Below are 17,964 nucleotides of genomic sequence, written 5' to 3' on the forward strand. Positions count from 1 at the left end.
GCACCGGCGTCGAAAATTGCACACAATACTCCAAGTGTGGTCTGACGAGTGATTTGTACAGAGGGAGAATTATGTTTTCATCTCGTGTCCTCAGACCTCTTCTAATGCATCCCATGACCCTATTTGCTTTGGTGGCAGCTGCCTGACACTGGGCACTGTAATTTAGCTTCTTATTGACCAAGATGCCTAAGTCTTTTTCCATGTCTGATTTCCCCAGCAGTTTCCCATTTAGTAAGTAATTGTAGCGTCTGTTTCCCCTTCCCATGTGCATAACTTTACACTTATCTGTGTTAAACCTCATTTGCCATTTTTCAGCCCAATTCTCCAATTTACTCAAATCTGTCTGTAGTTGCAAACTGTCCTCCTTTGTATTAACTACCTTACATAGTTTTTTATCATCTGCAAATACTGATATTTTACTGTGTAAGCCATCCACTAGATCATTAATAAAAATATTAAATAGTAGGGGGCCCAATACAGAACCCTGTGGTACCCCACTAGTAACCCTGGCCCAATCTGAGTATGCACCATTAATAACCACTCTTTGTTTTCTATCACTAAGCCAGCTACCTACCCATCTACACACATTTTCCCCTAGCCCAAGCTTTCTCATCTTACTTACCAATCTTTTATGTGGGACAGTGTCAAATGCTTTAGAGAAGTCGAGATAAATGACATCCAATGATTCTCCTTGGTCCATTTGAGAGCTTACATCCTCATAGAAGCTGATCAGGTTAGTTTGACAGGAGCGATCCTTCATAAATCCATGTTGATATGGAGTTAAACATTTATTAACATTGAGATATTCCATAATAGTATCCCTTAGAAACCGTTCAAAAATGTTACCCACAGCAGATGTTAAGCTTACCGGCCTATAGTTTCCAGGTTCCCTTTTACACCCCTTTTTGAATATTGGTACCACATTTGCTTGCCGCCAATCAAAAGGAACAGAACCTGTTTCTATAGAGTCTTTAAATATAAGGAATAGAGGCCTGTCTATCACATTACTTAACTCCCTTAATACCCGAGGGTGAATGCAATCAGGGCCTGGTGATTTGTCAATTTTAATCTTACTAAGGCGGTTCTGCACTCCTTCCTGGGTTAGGCAGGTAATACTTAATGGGGAGTTTACATTATCACTCTGCATTTCCTCTGGCAAATCCTTTTCCTGTGTGAACACTGTTGAGAAAAAAGTATTTAAAACATTTGCTTTTCCCACGTCGCTCTCTATGATTTCACCCTCATTGTTCTTTAAAGGGCCAACACCATCAATTTTAAGCTTTTTACTGTTTATATAGTTAAAGAAGACATTTTTTATATTCTGTTTCCCTAATTTCCACTCTCACAGGCATAAACCCCAGCTCACTCTGTAACGGGAATGGGCAGTGTGTGGATTCGGGTACATCATACGAGTGCCACTGTTTCCCTGGTTTTTCCGGTTCTCATTGCCAAGAAAAGATTGATCCTTGTCGTCCAAACCCTTGTAAAAATGGTGGTCGTTGCTGGGAAATCTCAGGGTCAACTTCCTGCCAGGTAAAAGAACAATCTTCTCTCTAATGTATCAGTGCATTCATATCTAAGCATTCCTTTAGTTTTTATTTACATTATTTTTTCACTTTTTAGTGTCCCCCTGGTTATTTAGGAAAAACCTGCACAGAACGAGACCCATGCTACCCACAACCATGCCAACACAACGGAGTGTGTGTGCCCCAGGGCGGCAGCCATCACTGCGTATGCCCTTCAGGAACACAAGGCAAGTGCATATATTCTCGTAGTTCACAGGTGACAGGTTAGGGGCCATCAAAATGAAGAGAAGGAGCGGTAAGTCTAAATGGGAAGTGCTCAGTAGCCTAAGCAAAAGTCGATACTGTATGTTGTCACTTACGCGAATCCTGCATTAGTAAAAAAAAAAAACTAAAAAAATAGGTTTAAAATCAGCTGCACATAAATTTTCTTCATTATGTCATCTGTAAAGAGGCCAAAACAGTAGATGTTAGAGATTTGTAATCAGAATCTGGAGATATTGGTGAAACTCGGCACTGGGGGCGTGAAAAATAGATTGTTAGCAGTCCCGGACAAAAATGGCGGAATAAGTTGTGGCCATGCAAAAATATTTATGCACTAACAAATTTCAATCTGACCACTTCTTAAAATTAGCAAGTATGACTATAACATTCCCATATAACGAGTGGTGTAATATGGAGGGGGGATAGGGTAATTTTCCTTGGTGCAAAATACAGTGAGCGTGTAAAATTTTGGGCCATCTTCCAAATGATCCAAAAGGATCTCTATTGCATGGTGGTGGTGCTTTGTCATCTGGTTCACTGCCGCCAGTACCTATGCAGAGCACAGTAATAGAAATGAGCTTGTCATAGTCTGCTGTGCTCTGCATCGGCAGTGACAATGAGGACAACATTGTCAGTATAATGAAAATAGCTTTGTCATCTTGGTTGTTGCCTTCAAAGAGCATAGGCAGCAACAAGGGCGACTGTGCTCTCCTGCAGCTCGATATCTCTCCTCTCACTTGTAATGTCCTCAGGGGAGAAACAGAGATCCGCTGTGAGAGCTACCCAAATTTAAAGTATGTAACATGTAAAAAAAAAAAAGCACTAGCATTATAATAAACTTAACACAGGCTTGGGAAAAGGTTAGGGATAGGGCTAGGGCACAGCCTAGGGAAAAGGTTAGGGCTAGGGCAAAAGGATAGGGACAGGGCTAGGGCACAGGTTAGGGAACAGTTAGGACTAGGGAAAAGGTTAGGGCTTGGGTAATAAAATAGTTACATTCAAAATATAACAAAAAATATAGTAAAAAAATAAAGCTTAAAAATATATATCACAGTGTGCAACTTTATTTTTAAATTGTATGTCAGATTTCAGCGAAAAGCCAAAAAAACACAAATTTGAGGGCCAAAGAGCAAACTTTATAATTCTATTAGTATTTTCGTAAAGTACAAAGCATGTACTTGTGGAATAAGGAGTCCTAACAGTCCAGGAATTAAGGGAGTGCAAAATACTTGCCTTGCCCCAAACGCTGGCAACATACACTACTGCATACCCCATAAGACAACTATACAATTCCAAAAAAGCCAATCCCAGTGACCTCATAGCAGTGCTAGATACAAGATAGACCTTTACTGGCAAAAAAAGAATTAGAAAACAGTAAGGATTCATGAGACTAAATTTCCTCTCTTTTATCAGGACCCCGGTGTGAAATCAACATTGATGAGTGTGCCGCCCCTGTACTCCGATGCTTTCATGGGGGCACATGTCTGGATGCGGTTGGGGGTTTCAATTGTATATGTCCTCAAGGATATGTAGGAGACCGCTGTGAAGGGGATGTGAATGAGTGTCTCTTCAACCCATGTGACCCGCGAGGAACACTGAACTGTGTTGAGGTGGCCAATGGCTACCAGTGCCAATGCCATCAAAATTATACGGGTAAGGCATTGTGACCTGTAATCATTTAGTCACTGTTTCCTTTGCTATAATGTGAGGTTATATTTTTTTACGTTTTTCCTTGTTTGTGTATATGGAAGTTTTGTGGACCGATGATGAAGTGATCTCTGATCACACATGTTTTGTGCTCTTCTCAGGTCAGAGGTGTGAAAACCTAATCAACGTGTGTGACAATAGCCCATGTGAGAATGGCGGACTCTGTGCTGTGGCCGCAAACAGCCATCTTGGATTTGCATGCACTTGTCCAAAGGTAAAGGTTGATGATTAGTCAGTACAACTAGCCTAAATCTTCCCTAAAGCTGAAATCATTTTAGGAGGAAATCATTTCATCTTATTCATAATCTAAAAATATATATTAGGGAAAAGCAATGAAAATGACTCACAACATCCCATTAAAGGACTAAATAGTAAATGTAAATGTAACTAATTCTTCATTCTCATCGGGAAACCATCATAACAACAGCTCAGAAATAAGTTAATGGTGACCATGGCTTTTTGTGGAAGTCAGCCGAAGAATTGTCTAATGATACAGGATTAGAGTGTAGGTTTAGGAAAAGAAACCCAAAAAGGCAGAAATGTTGTTCCCCCGAAGCCACTACTGGAGTCTGGTCGCTGCATATTTACCTCTCCCCATAAGAAAAATACGCAGAAGTGGCTGAACCAAGACCATTTATGGAAAGTTTGAGACAATATTTCTACCTAGTACACGTTCTTACCGGAAGTGACACTAGATGTAGACTGCTGCTGCCAGGAACAGCACACTCCTCCATGATAATTGTGTAAGGCGGCCAAGATGGTAGTCGTAGCAATGGGCTGTACTGTTCCCACACCCTGGCGCCCCACAGATAGAATACAGGGTCCCTTCTGCCATATGTGCAGCGTGCGTAGCAATACACTTACATTCACTGCCAGGATCCTCTCAGGTTCTGTCACTCCGGCTCCGCGTTTCCGAGCTCCACAAAACATCTCAGACAGCCAACTTAGCAATGGTCCATGTAGTCCTAACCCGGCTCGCTCCTCGGGTCCTCCTGCTCAGATATTTACCCTCTCCCTCCTGGAGTAGAGTACGGGCCCATTAAAACAAGTGTGCCGCTTTTGTTAGGGGGGAACAGCCCAAGGTTATAACAGGTAAAATCCAGGGCTAAAACAGGTAAAATTCAGGGCTAAAACAGTTCAGTTCTTAAATCAGCCGCGCACACTGTCCATTTTTTTTCCCAAGGGTGATTAACCCTTTCAGGGCTTGGTCCCGTAATCCTGCAGAGGGTGCGCAAACGTGCGCATGTAAAACTTGGATGAAGGGGGAAACACAACAAAGTCACTTTTACCCATGACCGTACTGGTCACCTACCGACACCTAGTCCTAGTGCCGCTTCCTGCCCTTCCGGAGTTGCGAAACAGTCTCTCATATTTTTCTCCAGTGCAACTAGCACAACACACTTAAAGGTCACTTCAATCAATACAGGGATGCTGACCAGTGTAGTGGGCCGCATTCTGGCCCTGAATAATAATAAAGGTGTGACCCGAAGACCCGCTGGAGGAGGACTCTCCACTGTTTCTTCTGCTCCTTCCCTCAACCAACAGTAGATTCAGTATACCCAAAGCCTCCTGCTCCCGTGACCCGACTGCGGCCACCATGTCCGTAAAGGCCTCCTCTCCCTAGCTAACTGTGGGAGCTGCGACCGTTGCAGGCGGCCGCACACAATACTGCGCTTCCCGCGCCCGTCTCTCCTTGATTCTGGAGACCACCTTTACCGCCACTGCATACGGTCCCCCGGGGCCCTTGTTCCTTTATGAATGTCACTCGGTCCCACTCCTGTTGCGAATCATCAAAATCAATGACCCCGGCGTTCACATAGACCTTGTCCCCTGTCTTGGCCTCATGAATAAATCCATACCCTCGGGTGGGATTGAAGTACTTAATGAGGCGTGTCATCCAGCCAGACATTGCTCCCCAACTTGGGTGCCACAGCTCCTTTAAGATTTGGTGCTCCCGCTGTTTCTTTTCTTTGATGATTCCCCTCCCCCACTTGGCCTCCTCTGCCGTGGGAGCTCGGGGTTCATTAAGATAGACTTAGCGGGAGGCGCAGGAGCCAGGGAAGGTGACGGGGCAGGAGTCGGTACGGGAACTGAGGTGAGTGCAAATCTTTCACTCACCAAAGCTGCAGCCGGCTGCGACGGTCCTCCATGGTGACCACGCGAATTTGGAATCACAGCCGTGACGGTTCCTCTCTCTACAACTTCCGGTTTTTTGATCGCCCCTTTCGGCTTGCTTATCCGTATCCGTAGTGCTCCAGCTCCGAAAAATCTTCCATTCTGGACGGCCAAATGGGAACCTGTCCTTCAGTTCTGCCATCCACCAGCCCCGGAGTACAAGTCTGTCTTCCACTGGGCTACGGACCACTCCCAGTCCTGCTGACCGATGCCTCCACGAAAGGACATGCTCCTGCATCTCAGTAGGTGATGGCGTCTTTCTTCCACCCGTTCGTGAATGGAGATACTTCCAGCTGCCCCACCCCTTCCTTCAGATTCTACTGCAGGGGCCGGGGCTTTTTTGGCCGCGCCCGTCTCGGGTGGGCGTCAGTCACTATGGGTTGTGGCCTCGGCTCAGGCCACTGCTTCTTCCATCTTTGTGCCCTTTCTGCTTAGGACACCCACGGTGGGCGGGACCGCTCTCATCTTTCGCGCCATTAACCGCCATATTCTTGTCAGTGTTTGGCACTATCCCTAACCCTCTAAAGGCCACCATCTTTGTCGTTTTCAAGGCTCCTCCACTCTCTGTATACAAGGCATCGCAGTCCTGATGACTATGCCAATTCTGTAAGGTGTGGTAGTCATGGCAACGGACTGTACTGTACTGTTCCCACCCCCTGGCGCCCCACAGATAGATTACCCTATCCCTTCTGCCGCATGTGCAGCGTGCACAGCAATACACTTACATTCAATGCCAGGATTCTCTCAGGTTCTGTCACTCTGGTTTCCGAGCTCCACAAAACATCTCAGAGTCCCAGTTCTTTTCCAGCAGTTTAACTTTACTATTCAGCACAGGACAAACAAAGAGACATCTTCTTATCTTTGCCTGCTATCCGGGCAGCTTCTATCCTCTCTAGCAGCTCTGTCTCCCTTCTCGCCGCAATCCCTGCCGTATCTTTGGACAGTCCGTGTCCCATCCGTACCTCCAGTGTCACCAACTCCCTGTCATCCCCTCGTTCGGTTCCAATAGGGAATGGTACCAGGAAAGCCATCTCAGCTGCTCCCGCCTCAGTTGTAGACCCCGGATCCGTCTTGGGGATGGTTCTTTTGAGCTGGTGCCTGACTGCACAAATCTCCACCTTGGGCCCCTAAGTGCCAAAGCAGCTTTATCCCCATGGCCAGATCAGTCTTGGGGATGGTTCTTTTGAGCTGGTGCCTGACTGCACAGATCTCCACCTGGGGCCCCTAAGTGCCATAGCAGCTTTATCCCCATGGCCTGCCATCTCCTTCCTTTACTGCTCACACCTTGCCCTGGGCAAGCCTGCCTGGGCTCTGCTGCCTATACAGGAAGTCCCTCTCCTATATCCCTATGACTCTGTTCTGCTCTAACTCCTCCCCACTGAATAACTTCTTGCTGCCTATACCTAACTACCACTCTTATCTATCTTATTCTATTCTCTATGATGCCCCCTCTACATTAAATTCCCTTATGGTCCTATCCTATCTCCTAACCTATCCCTAAGCTTTTGCACAATACGCAACAAATACAATCAAATACAACATCCTACAGTACAAAACAAATACATCACATTACAGTACACACACAATATTAGAACATTAGTAAACAACGAGGTGTCGCACGTAATATGTGAACAGTTACCCTTGAGGAGACAAGGGTCCCCCGCCACCTCATTACAATTGTACTGATGTAAATAATCAAATAAACATGTGTAGCAATGAGGTTTGTGTAGGCAAGATAGGAAGCCCCTCTAGTACAGAGGCTCTCCATTCATTCTGCAGGACCTGCCTCTATAAGGTCTATATCTCATTTTAGGATATATTTTAAATTCTGTCAGTTCACAAAGAAAAGTTACCGTAGATCTAAAAAAGATCACAAAGTTTGGTACAATAAACAAGTAAGTGAATACATAGAAAATTTGCTTCAATCATATACTAGAGGATTAAACTGGAGTCTCATGTCATACTGACATTCAGGGATCACTGTCTGACCCCATTGGGGTACCTATAGGTATTCATTGTCCATTTTTGTCTTTTCTCTTTGGTTAGGGCTATTCAGGACCCACCTGCAACACGAATGTGTGTGCATCATTCACTTGCTATTTTGGAGGAACTTGTGTTTTGACAATGGATGGAAAACCACACTGTAATTGTTCCCATGGTTTTACTGGACCAAGGTGCCAACAGTATGTGGGGCCTACTTACTCACCTCCCCAGGGGCCTTGGAAAAAATGTCCACATATAGATTGTCGTAGAACCTTCCGAAATGGAATCTGTGACAAACAATGTAACAATAAGGTTTGCCTATATGATGGGTTTGACTGTGATACTGCAGGAACCTGCAAGTAAGTAGTAATGTCATAAGTTGTATTGGGAAGAAGAATTATAATGTCAGCTTGGCTTACAAATACTGATGTAAAATGCTGACCAAATACTGAATGCGGAAACGTGGCCTAACAGTAGAAATGTCTTAGTTGTTGATTATATATCTATACTACATATTATTTTCTATTATGCAAGATTTAGCACAATCTGAGCCAATTTCATGTTGTTATTTCAGTATAGCTATATCTATGGTTTTATGCAAAGCAAAATGCTGATATAATGCATTCATGCCTTTATGACTTACTAACATGAATGCAGTCCATTTCTTCATTAATTCCTCATCTGTCTCTTTCCACAGTCTTCTCTATGACAAGTACTGCCTTGATCATTTCGCCAATGGTCACTGTGAGAAGGGATGTGATAATGCAGAGTGTGGCTGGGACGGAGGTGACTGCTCGGCACAAGAGAGCCCCAGAGGGAAAGTAATCCTGGTGCTGAGTTACAATGCCTCTGTCCTCCACCGCAATGATGTCATTAAACTATTGCGTTTTCTGTCCATGCACCTCCATGCGAGATTAAGACTAGCAAAAGACAATGATGGAGATATGTTGTTCAGACTTTGTAAAGAAAATGATCCTCAAGACTTGTCCCCGGAGAAGTTGGAGAGATGGAAATATGAGATTGCTGCAGATACAGCTTACGAACATGGGGGAAAAAATACTATTGGGTAAGCGTGGTGTCCAGAAACTGACAAGAAGACGAAGACCTAACCCAAGTCATGGTGCCTAATGTCTTGTGTTCCCAGGTGTGTCCTGTACGTGGAGATATTTGGCTCCAACTGTCCATATCCTTCATGTATTGACACCTCCGAAGATGCTGCGCACTTCTTGGAAGCTCTGAACGAGACAGAGCAGCAATATACTTTTTTGGAAGTTAGTCATATTCCAGGTATGTAAATGTAAGGGGGTCAGGGCTTAGCCCCTTTAAATGTTGACATACATAATTGCCCTATTTGTATGAGTCGTGTATATATATTTAATTGTGATGTATTTTCGTATTTTTGTACTATATGTAAGCTAGGGACAATGCAGTTAGGAAAAGGGCCACTAGATGTGGGCACTGAGTACACTGCATAGGAAGGTTTACATGTAGGACACTTAGAGGTTAATACTAGGAGGGATAACTGGGGAATAAGGTAGTGAGACCGCCAAGATGGAGAGCTGTGGCGCCAAAAAGGACTGTCCCTGTCTGTAAGGTGTGCTTCGTGGGCGTAACAGCATCTGGATGGTGCCAAATGTGAGCTGTCAACAATGTCGGGTCCGCCCCTGGAGGGAGTGGTATGTACAGATGGACGTTCGCGCTTTCCCACCTAATGCATGAAAATGGGTGGGGAGGCCAGAGGGCCCCACCCTGGAACAGGAGTGGCTCTGTAGAAAGTGCTGAGTGCAGCTGTCTGGCGTCAGTAAGGCACGGGACGTCGTACACAATGTATCGGTGCGGCTGCAGAGGTATCGGGCAGATGGATTGGCGGTGGCGGCGGGATGAGGAATGCAGACGCCCCACCCATAGATGGGAAGAGATGCAAGAACACCAGCCACTTACCTGGAGAGAAGATCTCGGACAGGTGACGGTGCCCATGACAGCTGGGTCTGTGGAGCTGGACCCAGACAGCATATCGGAGAGGCTTCCACCCACAGCACAGGTCGTTCTGGAGCCACGGAGGGACAAAGCGCCGCTGACTTCCCCTGAGGAACCAACGAGCCCGGAAGCTGTTCCTGCCGGACGGCAGGAGATGGAACACGAGTGCACCCAGGAAGCAAGTTCCGGCAGCGACCGCGAGCTGACGGAGCTCACCCAACGGAAGAGAGCCACTATCATGCCCGAGAGTGCTGGTGACATCCGTGGAGAGGAGGAAGTAGAGCCGGAGGAGACCCCAGCCTCCCGCATGAGGCAGTAGCTGCAGGAGATGAGGGCCAGCCTGAGCGGGACGGTGAGATCGATGGAGGTGCAAGGAGCAAGCGATGGGTCACACAGCCCTTGCACCATCATTCTCCCAGGGCAGCGCCGACGCTAGGCAAAAGACATGCGCCATCTTCGCCCCCGCACTCCCGTCAGGCATTCGTAGAAAATACCGGGCCTATGTCATCCGCTTACCCGTCGGTGTGGATCGCTGACATAATTGCCCAGAAGAAGGTTCACCAGAAGGGAGAGGCCGCAATGTCTGCATGCCGCACTCATGGACAGCTCGTGTATACCAACGTTGAATGTGGCTACGGTTTTATTGAGGAAGCCAACACTCACGACAAAGTATATGTTAATGCCGCTTCTATCAAGCATGGAGGAGCTTTACAGGTCAAGGATTGGATCTCCTTCTACAAGAAGGACTGCCCACGAGGTTACTACGCCATGGTAGCCATCCTGTGCCCGAAAGAAAATGAGTCTACTGGCGAAGATGCGTATCCACGTACAGAGGCAACCGATGACACCAGTGCCCCTGACCATGCTCATCACCCCGGAGACTCTGCTGCTCCAGAGTCCCCTTCAGCCCATGCCAGGGCCCGGGCTTCAAAGGAAAAGACTGCGCAGGATGCGCGCCACTGAACTTTCCTTGCTTTTCCCTTCCAGTGCTAGTTGCACCTTTCCGGGACTGTTCCACGTCCCCTCAGGGTAAGGGAACCCTGCTATGCTCTAGAAGAGAGCTGAAGACGGACTACTGGACCTGTTGAAAATTGTTTTTTTTGTTGTTGTTGCGCCCCTTCTGCTGGATTGCAGAACTACTGTCTCATGGTGACGAAGTGGAGTGTGTAAATATGTTGTGCTCCCCTCAAAGGAAGGGGGAGGGGCATCTTTTTATAAGAAGTTTTCTGTATATATATATGGACATGTGCGTTGTCATACAAAAGAAGTGTGGACCTCATATTAAGAAAATTGACATTATTGCTCTCCCTGTGTGGAGTATCTTTGTAAAATAAAGAGAGTTTGATATATGAATATATATGCTAATTTTAAAAAATCCGTATATTTATGTTTTGCAGAGAAAATGTTAGTATTGTTTTCACATTGTTGGGAACAACAATGATTTAAGGAAGGGGGTATGTAAGGCGGTCAGGGCTTAGCCCCTTTAAATGTTGATGCTACTGTTTACATGTACATAATTGCCATATTTGTATGAGTTGTGTATATAATTGCTATATATTTCATTGTGATGTATTTTCGTATTTTTGTACTTTATGTATGCTAGGGACAGTGCAGTTAGGAAAAGGGCCACTAGATGTGGGCACTAAGTACACTGCATAGGAAGGTTTAGTTGTAGGACACTTAGAGGTTAATACTGGGAGGGATAGCTGGGGAATAAGGTAGTGAGACTTCATGGATATAGTCAGTCAGGGGCAGACCCCTGGGTGTGCTCAGGTGGCCCCTGGCCTGAGCTGCTTAGCTATCACGCAACATTCTGAAGTAGAAGCCCAGCCATCCAGGGAAAGAGTGGAAGTATTAAGGAAGAAGAGAAGTGTTGAGAGCACAATATCCGCAGCAACGTAATGAAGAAGTTACCGAAGACGTTTGGGTACAGAAGTAGTAGAGTGGGCCACCTTCAAAGTGCATGGGCAGGATAACCGTAAGGGTGTGGACGACCCAGTAGATAATATTTCCGAGTCTGGTCTGAAGTTGGTTCCAGGGAGATATATTGAAGTGGCGTTTTCACCGGGCTTCTTGTCCCGTTATATCTTTGTTGCCTATTCCTGTGAAGTAGAAGAAGTTAGGGAAAGACGAAGATAATGCATTGCTGGTACTGTGACAAGTGTGCTGGAAGTGTTATGGATGTGCTGTGTCCTGAAGAGAATAAATCCGCTATGTTTAACGTTGCTTTGGACTCTGCCTCCTGTCTTTTGAGCGAAAGGAAGAATGGGGGACACAGCAGGGAAGAAACAACTGACAGCACAGTATGGAATGTGCTGACATGATTACCACTCTGCTGGAATTTTACATAAACGCCAAAATATATTGCAAAGTCCAAAAACATTTCTGCAAGTAATTCTTAGAGTCCTCACTATTGGCCATGTAAGATCTTCAATAGAATAGGGGACATTGTAATCAGGGAGGCTTATGTGAGCCCTTATACTGGACTGTGAGGAGTCTGTTTAATGAATATGGTAAATTGTTTATGGACTATGCAGTTAAAAAAAAAATATTGGTAGTTTGTGTCCAAAACGATGAATTCTGATAGGAAATATCTTGTAGTATTTAAAGAATTACTTTAAAAGCTATAAAAGTTGCCAAAATTCTCACTTTTTGTGAACTCATACCTTTTCTTCTACTCAATGTCCACCTCCTTTTCTCAATATGGCCCTAAACAATACTTACAAATTATTATAATAAACTAAATGGGGTTTTTCTTAGAAGGAAAACAGAATGAGCTACTGTTCCACAATTGGCAGTGGCTTTTTATCCCTAGGAATGATTGAAATCCAACATGCCCAATCTTTCTTCCCCTGACATTTGTCATCAGGAGGAGAGCTTGGCAGCTGCTATATACTTTTTACATAGCAGCTTGTGTGAGTTCTGTGTAGTGCATGTATGTACCTGTGGACCACTATTTCCATTATAATCCATAAAGTAATTCCAATATAAATGAGAAGTATCATTTCTCCTTGCGGAGAATGACATGCTAAGCATGTCGAGATGAGGAGACTTAAAGCCGAAATGCTCCTCTGGGAAATATGCTAATTATTCAAAATTGCTACTTCCAATAGGTGGCACTAGAGTTCTAGTCCTCTTCCTCTCTGAAGAGACAATTTGCTTAATATAAATGAGAACACACAAACTAAACCTAAAATATCATATACAGTGGGGCAAAAAAGTATTTAGTCAGTCAGCAATAGTGCAAGTTCCACCACTTAAAAAGATGAGAGGCGTCTGTAATTTACATCATAGGTAGACCTCAACTATGGGAGACATACTGAGAAAAAAAAAATCCAGAAAATCACATTGTCTGGTTTTTTTTTCATTTTATTTGCATATTATGGTGGAAAATAAGTATTTGGTCAGAAACAAAATTTCATCTCAATACTTTGGGATATATCCTTTGTTGGCAATGACAGAGGTCAAACGTTTTCTGTAAGTCTTCACAAGGTTGCCACACACTGTTGTTGGTATGTTGGCCCATTCCTCCATGCAGATCTCCTCTAGAGCAGTGATGTTTTTGGCTTTTCGCTTGGCAACACGGACTTTCAACACCCTCCAAAGGTTTTCTATAGGGTTGAGATCTGGAGACTGGCTAGGCCACTCCAGGACCTTGAAATGCTTCTTACGATGCCACTCCTTCGTTGCCCTGGCGGTGTGCTTTGGATCATTGTCATGTTGAAAGACCCAGCCACGTTTCATCATCAATGCCCTTGCTGATGGAAGGAGGTTTGCACTCAAAATCTCACGATACATGGCCCCATTCATTCTTTCATGTACCCGGATCAGTCGTCCTGGCCCCTTTGCAGAGAAACAGCCCCAAAGCATGATGTTTCCACCACCATGCTTTACAGTAGGTATGGTGTTTGATGGATGCAACTCAGTATTCTTTTTCCTCCAAACACGACAAGTTGTGTTTCTACCAAACAGTTCCAGTTTGGTTTCATCAGACCATAGGACATTCTCCCAAAACTCCTCTGGATCATCCAAATGCTCTCTAGCAAACTTCAGACGGGCCCGGACATGTACAGGCTTAAGCAGTGGGACACGTCTGGCACTGCAGGATCTGAGTCCATGGTGGCGTAGTGTGTTACTTATGGTAGGCCTTGTTACATTGGTCCCAGCTCTCTGCAGTTCATTCACTAGGTCCCCCCGCGTGGTTCTGGGATTTTTGCTCACCGTTCTTGTGATCATTCTGACTCCACGGGGTGGGATTTTGCGTGGAGCACCAGATCGAGGGAGATTATCAGTGGTCTTGTATGTCTTCCATTTTCTAATTATTGCTCCCACAGTTGATTTCTTCACTCCAAGCTGGTTGGCTATTGCAGATTCAGTCTTCCCAGCCTGGTGCAGGGCTACAATTTTGTTTCTGGTGTCCTTTGACAGCTCTTTGGTCTTCACCATAGTGGAGTTTGGAGTCAGACTGTTTGAGGGTGTGCACAGGTGTCTTTTTATACTGATAACAAGTTTAAACAGGTGCCATTACTACAGGTAATGAGTGGAGGAAAGAGGAGACTCTTAAAGAAGAAGTTACAGGTCTGTGAGAGCCAGAAATCTTGATTGCTTGTTTCTGACCAAATACTTATTTTCCACCATAATATGCAAATAAAATGAAAAAAAAAACAGACAATGTGATTTTCCCCCCCCCCCCGGTGGCCGCTGGTGTTACTACATGTTTAGTCAGTCAGCAGGTGTGACCACTCCCTCCTTCCTATAAAGGGTCATCAGGTGCTGCACCCTTGTTCTGGTGCCTTAATCTGCTGCTCGGAGCGTTAGCAGCAGGGAGAAGCTAAGTCTTGTTTTTTAGTTTATTTAACCCCGAGGTGTCTGTATTATCTTTTCTTTGATTTTTGGTGCAGTTCACTTAATTCCCTGTCTCACCTCCTGGGGAGGGGGTTGGGGGTTTAGCTCAGGGCTAAACGGGAGATAGGGACAGGTCGGGATTTGGACCTCACTACCATCAAGCGTACCCCCAAGTTAAAGAAAGTCAGGGCACCCTCTTAGCCAGAGGGGCAGTTCAGGGGCCCTGGTTCCACATCTCCTGTTTTCCCCCTACTGCCCTGTGACACAGCCACAGTGATCTTGGGGTTCTTCTTTACCTCTCTCTCCAAGGCTCTTCTCCCACAATTGCTCAGTTTGGCTTGACAGCCAGGTCTAGGAAGACTTCTGCTGGTCCCAAACTTCTTCCATTTAAGGATTATGGAGGCCACTGTGCTCTTAGGAACCTTGAGTACTGCAGAAATTCTTTTGTAACCTTGGCCAGATCTGTGCCTTGCCACAATTCTGTCTCTGTGCTCCTTGGCCAGTTCCTTTGAACCTCATGATTCTCATTTGGTCTGAAATGCACTGTGAGCTGTGAGGTCTTATACAGACAGGTGTGTGCCTTTTATAAATCAAGTCCTACTCCTATCAGTTTAATTTATTACAGCTTGACTGAAATGAAGGAGTAGAACCATCTCAAGGAGGATCACAAGGAAATGGACATTTCTACATTTCTGTTTTTTTTTCAGTCAAGATGGGGTGCAGAGTGTGTATTTATGAGAAAAAAATGAACTTTTTTGAGTTTACCAAATGGCTACAATGAAACAAAGAGTGAAAAATTTAAAGGGGTCTGAATACTTTCCGTACCCACTGTATGTATATATGTATATCCACAATGTCAGTTACAATGCAATTCTGAAAGTCAGATCTATAGAAATTTGGTGCAATGTAATACTCAAAATGTAATCAATAGTAGAAAGAAAAACATGCTATACTGTACCCTAATCAGACATACCGAAAAAATAAAAAATAGAATTTGTCACCAAATCGGCCTCCACCTCAGACCCTGACGTACGTTTCGACCCTACTTTATTTGGGTTTTTTTCACTACTTCCATTAAGTCTACTGACTCATGGAAGACCAGTCCTTGCTCAAACACCTTAAGATGAGAAATTATTCAAAAAACTTTATTATATTCAATATATATAAGTAGACCCATCTAATTTGTTGGACTTTTATAGTGAAAAAATGTGAGCTCACCATCAAAAGGTCATCCTTCTACTTGTATCCATGAGAGGGTACTGTCCGAAGTTAGGGCCAGGTGTTGGCGTTTCAAACAACTGAATGTATATTAATTTTACTCTATAGTTGGTCGAAACAACTAAAGCCAAAAACTAATGTGTACGGTCGTCATAATTTCATATCTAATTTTTTTTATTTTTTCCCTAATTCTCTTTTGTTTTCTGGTTATATTTTTATATCAGGTGTAAATCTGCCCTCTTCCCCCAGCCCACCAATCCCATTTCATCAGGCTCCATGGTTTTTGCCAGTGAGCGTTGTTTTTGCCATGATTTTGATAGCCGTGGTAATCATTGGTGTGAAAGTCAGCAGAAAGCGCCAGCATGGCACGATTTGGCTACCGTCCGGTTTCAGCCGTCATCGAGCACAAGAAGGGAGCCGGAGGCGAGAACCTGTGGGCGAAGACTCTGTTCGTCTTAAGTAAGAATATTTTACAGATCGGATGGGGTAATGGGGGGTCAAACCCTCACTGATCATAGATAATGTCTCCTCCATCTCCCCTCTCACAGCATGCAGAGAGAGAAGCTGCTGCTCCATCCTCCTCCTCCCCCTCCTCTGAGTTTATGACTTACCTTAACTATACAGATAGAATTTATTACAATAATTAAGAGCTTTTCTAACTTTTATAGCTGAAATAAAAGAAGGGAATACAGGCAGGTGGAAGGTGATGAAAATTCTGCTGACCCACAGGGGGGATTGGAGATCTGTAACAGAAAAAAAAAACATGTTGAATTTTCACACCTATGCTTCAGTCGACTTATTTTTCGCAATGGATAGTAATGTATTTGTGATTTTTTTTTCTCTATTTTAGACCACTGAAACACGATTCCGGCTACGATGATTCAAGCCCAGAAGGAGTCGTGCCACCAAAATCTAGAAGACTAAAAGTAAGAATGATCTCTACACTTTTCCCGGGGTTCGTCTTCATTTTATGTTTTTCATCTCGTCTTCTCTACTTTCATCTTCCAGCTTAATACAGACCCTACTATTCTTGATCATCGACAATGGAGTCAGCAACATATCGATGCTGGAGTTCGTTTCCCACAATGCATTGCTTTAACTCCACCCCAGGAGGATCCTGATGGCAGAGACATTGATGTGAGAGGCCCAGGTGTGTTGAATTGAGATCAGAGAATCGATTTGCAGGTCTCTGGTACAGTGGCAACATCAATATTCCTTGGTTGCAGGGTAGGAGCCCAGCAAACCGCCCCCTACCTTCCCAAATCCTTGACACCTATTCCGATTTGTAGGCTTGACCTGATGCCATTTTTGTGGCATGATGCACCCATCACATCGCACCAAGCCAGCGCATCAAAGGAGAAGCTGGGCATGACAGCGGATAGGAGGTAGTTAGCTGGGCTCTGGACTAAATTCTTTGCTTTTTGCCCATTACAGATGGAGTGACCCCACTAATGTCGGCCATCTGTGCTGGAGGAGGTCTTGAACCTGTTGGAGGGGGTGCGGATCCACAAGAAGTTGAAAACTCAGCAAGTGTAATAGCAGACCTAATTAGCCAGGGTGCAAGCCTTAATGCCCAGACTGATTCTACCGGAGAGACGGCTCTTCATCTAGCTGCTCGTTTTTCAAGGCAAGATGCCATCAAGTGTATGTTGGATGCAGGAGCGGATACCAACGTCCAGGACAGGCTTGGAAGGACCCCACTTCATACTGCCATTGCTGCTGATGCTTTGGGTGTTTTCCAGGTAACTAAATACAAATGAAGAAATGGAACATAAATGTTGAAGACATCAGAGATTGTAGACAAATTAGATTGTCTTAAGACCCGAACTGAACTTTTTTTATCATATCAACTCTTTTTCCATTTAAGACCCTCTTGAGATGCCGTCAAACAGATATTGACGCTCGGATGCACGACGGCTGTACTCCTCTAATCTTGGCCTCTCGTCTACCTGTGCAAAATATGGTGGAAGAACTTGTTGCATGTGGTTCAGATATTGGAGCAGCTGATAACCGAGGTAAGAACCTTCACATACATTTTATTTCAATGCCGCTACAGATAATGTAGACTCCGTTTTGGACTAAACTCCATTGGTCAGTAGTAATAGCTTCATATTCTTTTTCTTTGGTTGACCTCCCCATCCTTTGCTCTTCCTATAGGTAAATCTGCATTACATTGGGCTGCGGCAGTAAATAATGTCCCAGCAATGAAGACACTTTTGAGCAATGGAGCAAACAAAGACCTCCAAGATAAAAGGGTAAGAAGACAAGACGA

At 44.6% G+C, this 17,964-nt stretch overlaps 1 protein-coding gene across 1 annotated transcript in view; it reads left to right on the forward strand.

The window, feature by feature from the left end:
* LOC141051732 (uncharacterized) overlaps positions 1-17,964 on the forward strand; it is a 105,506-nt gene that overhangs the window by 84,742 nt on the left and 2,800 nt on the right. Inside the window, exons 19-31 of the mRNA XM_073548733.1 lie at positions 1,349-1,533; positions 1,624-1,753; positions 3,201-3,440; positions 3,596-3,708; positions 7,716-8,011; positions 8,350-8,718; positions 8,797-8,939; positions 15,917-16,151; positions 16,543-16,618; positions 16,701-16,842; positions 17,127-17,434; positions 17,560-17,707; positions 17,850-17,947. Coding sequence (XP_073404834.1) covers positions 1,349-1,533; positions 1,624-1,753; positions 3,201-3,440; positions 3,596-3,708; positions 7,716-8,011; positions 8,350-8,718; positions 8,797-8,939; positions 15,917-16,151; positions 16,543-16,618; positions 16,701-16,842; positions 17,127-17,434; positions 17,560-17,707; positions 17,850-17,947 — 2,483 coding nt within the window. The remainder of the gene's footprint in view (positions 1-1,348; positions 1,534-1,623; positions 1,754-3,200; positions 3,441-3,595; positions 3,709-7,715; positions 8,012-8,349; positions 8,719-8,796; positions 8,940-15,916; positions 16,152-16,542; positions 16,619-16,700; positions 16,843-17,126; positions 17,435-17,559; positions 17,708-17,849; positions 17,948-17,964) is intronic.

This window comes from Dendrobates tinctorius, unplaced genomic scaffold (assembly GCF_039654945.1).
Source record: "Dendrobates tinctorius isolate UK_male_01 unplaced genomic scaffold, ASM3965494v1 ptg000158l, whole genome shotgun sequence".
Classification (NCBI taxonomy): Eukaryota; Metazoa; Chordata; class Amphibia; order Anura; family Dendrobatidae; genus Dendrobates; species Dendrobates tinctorius.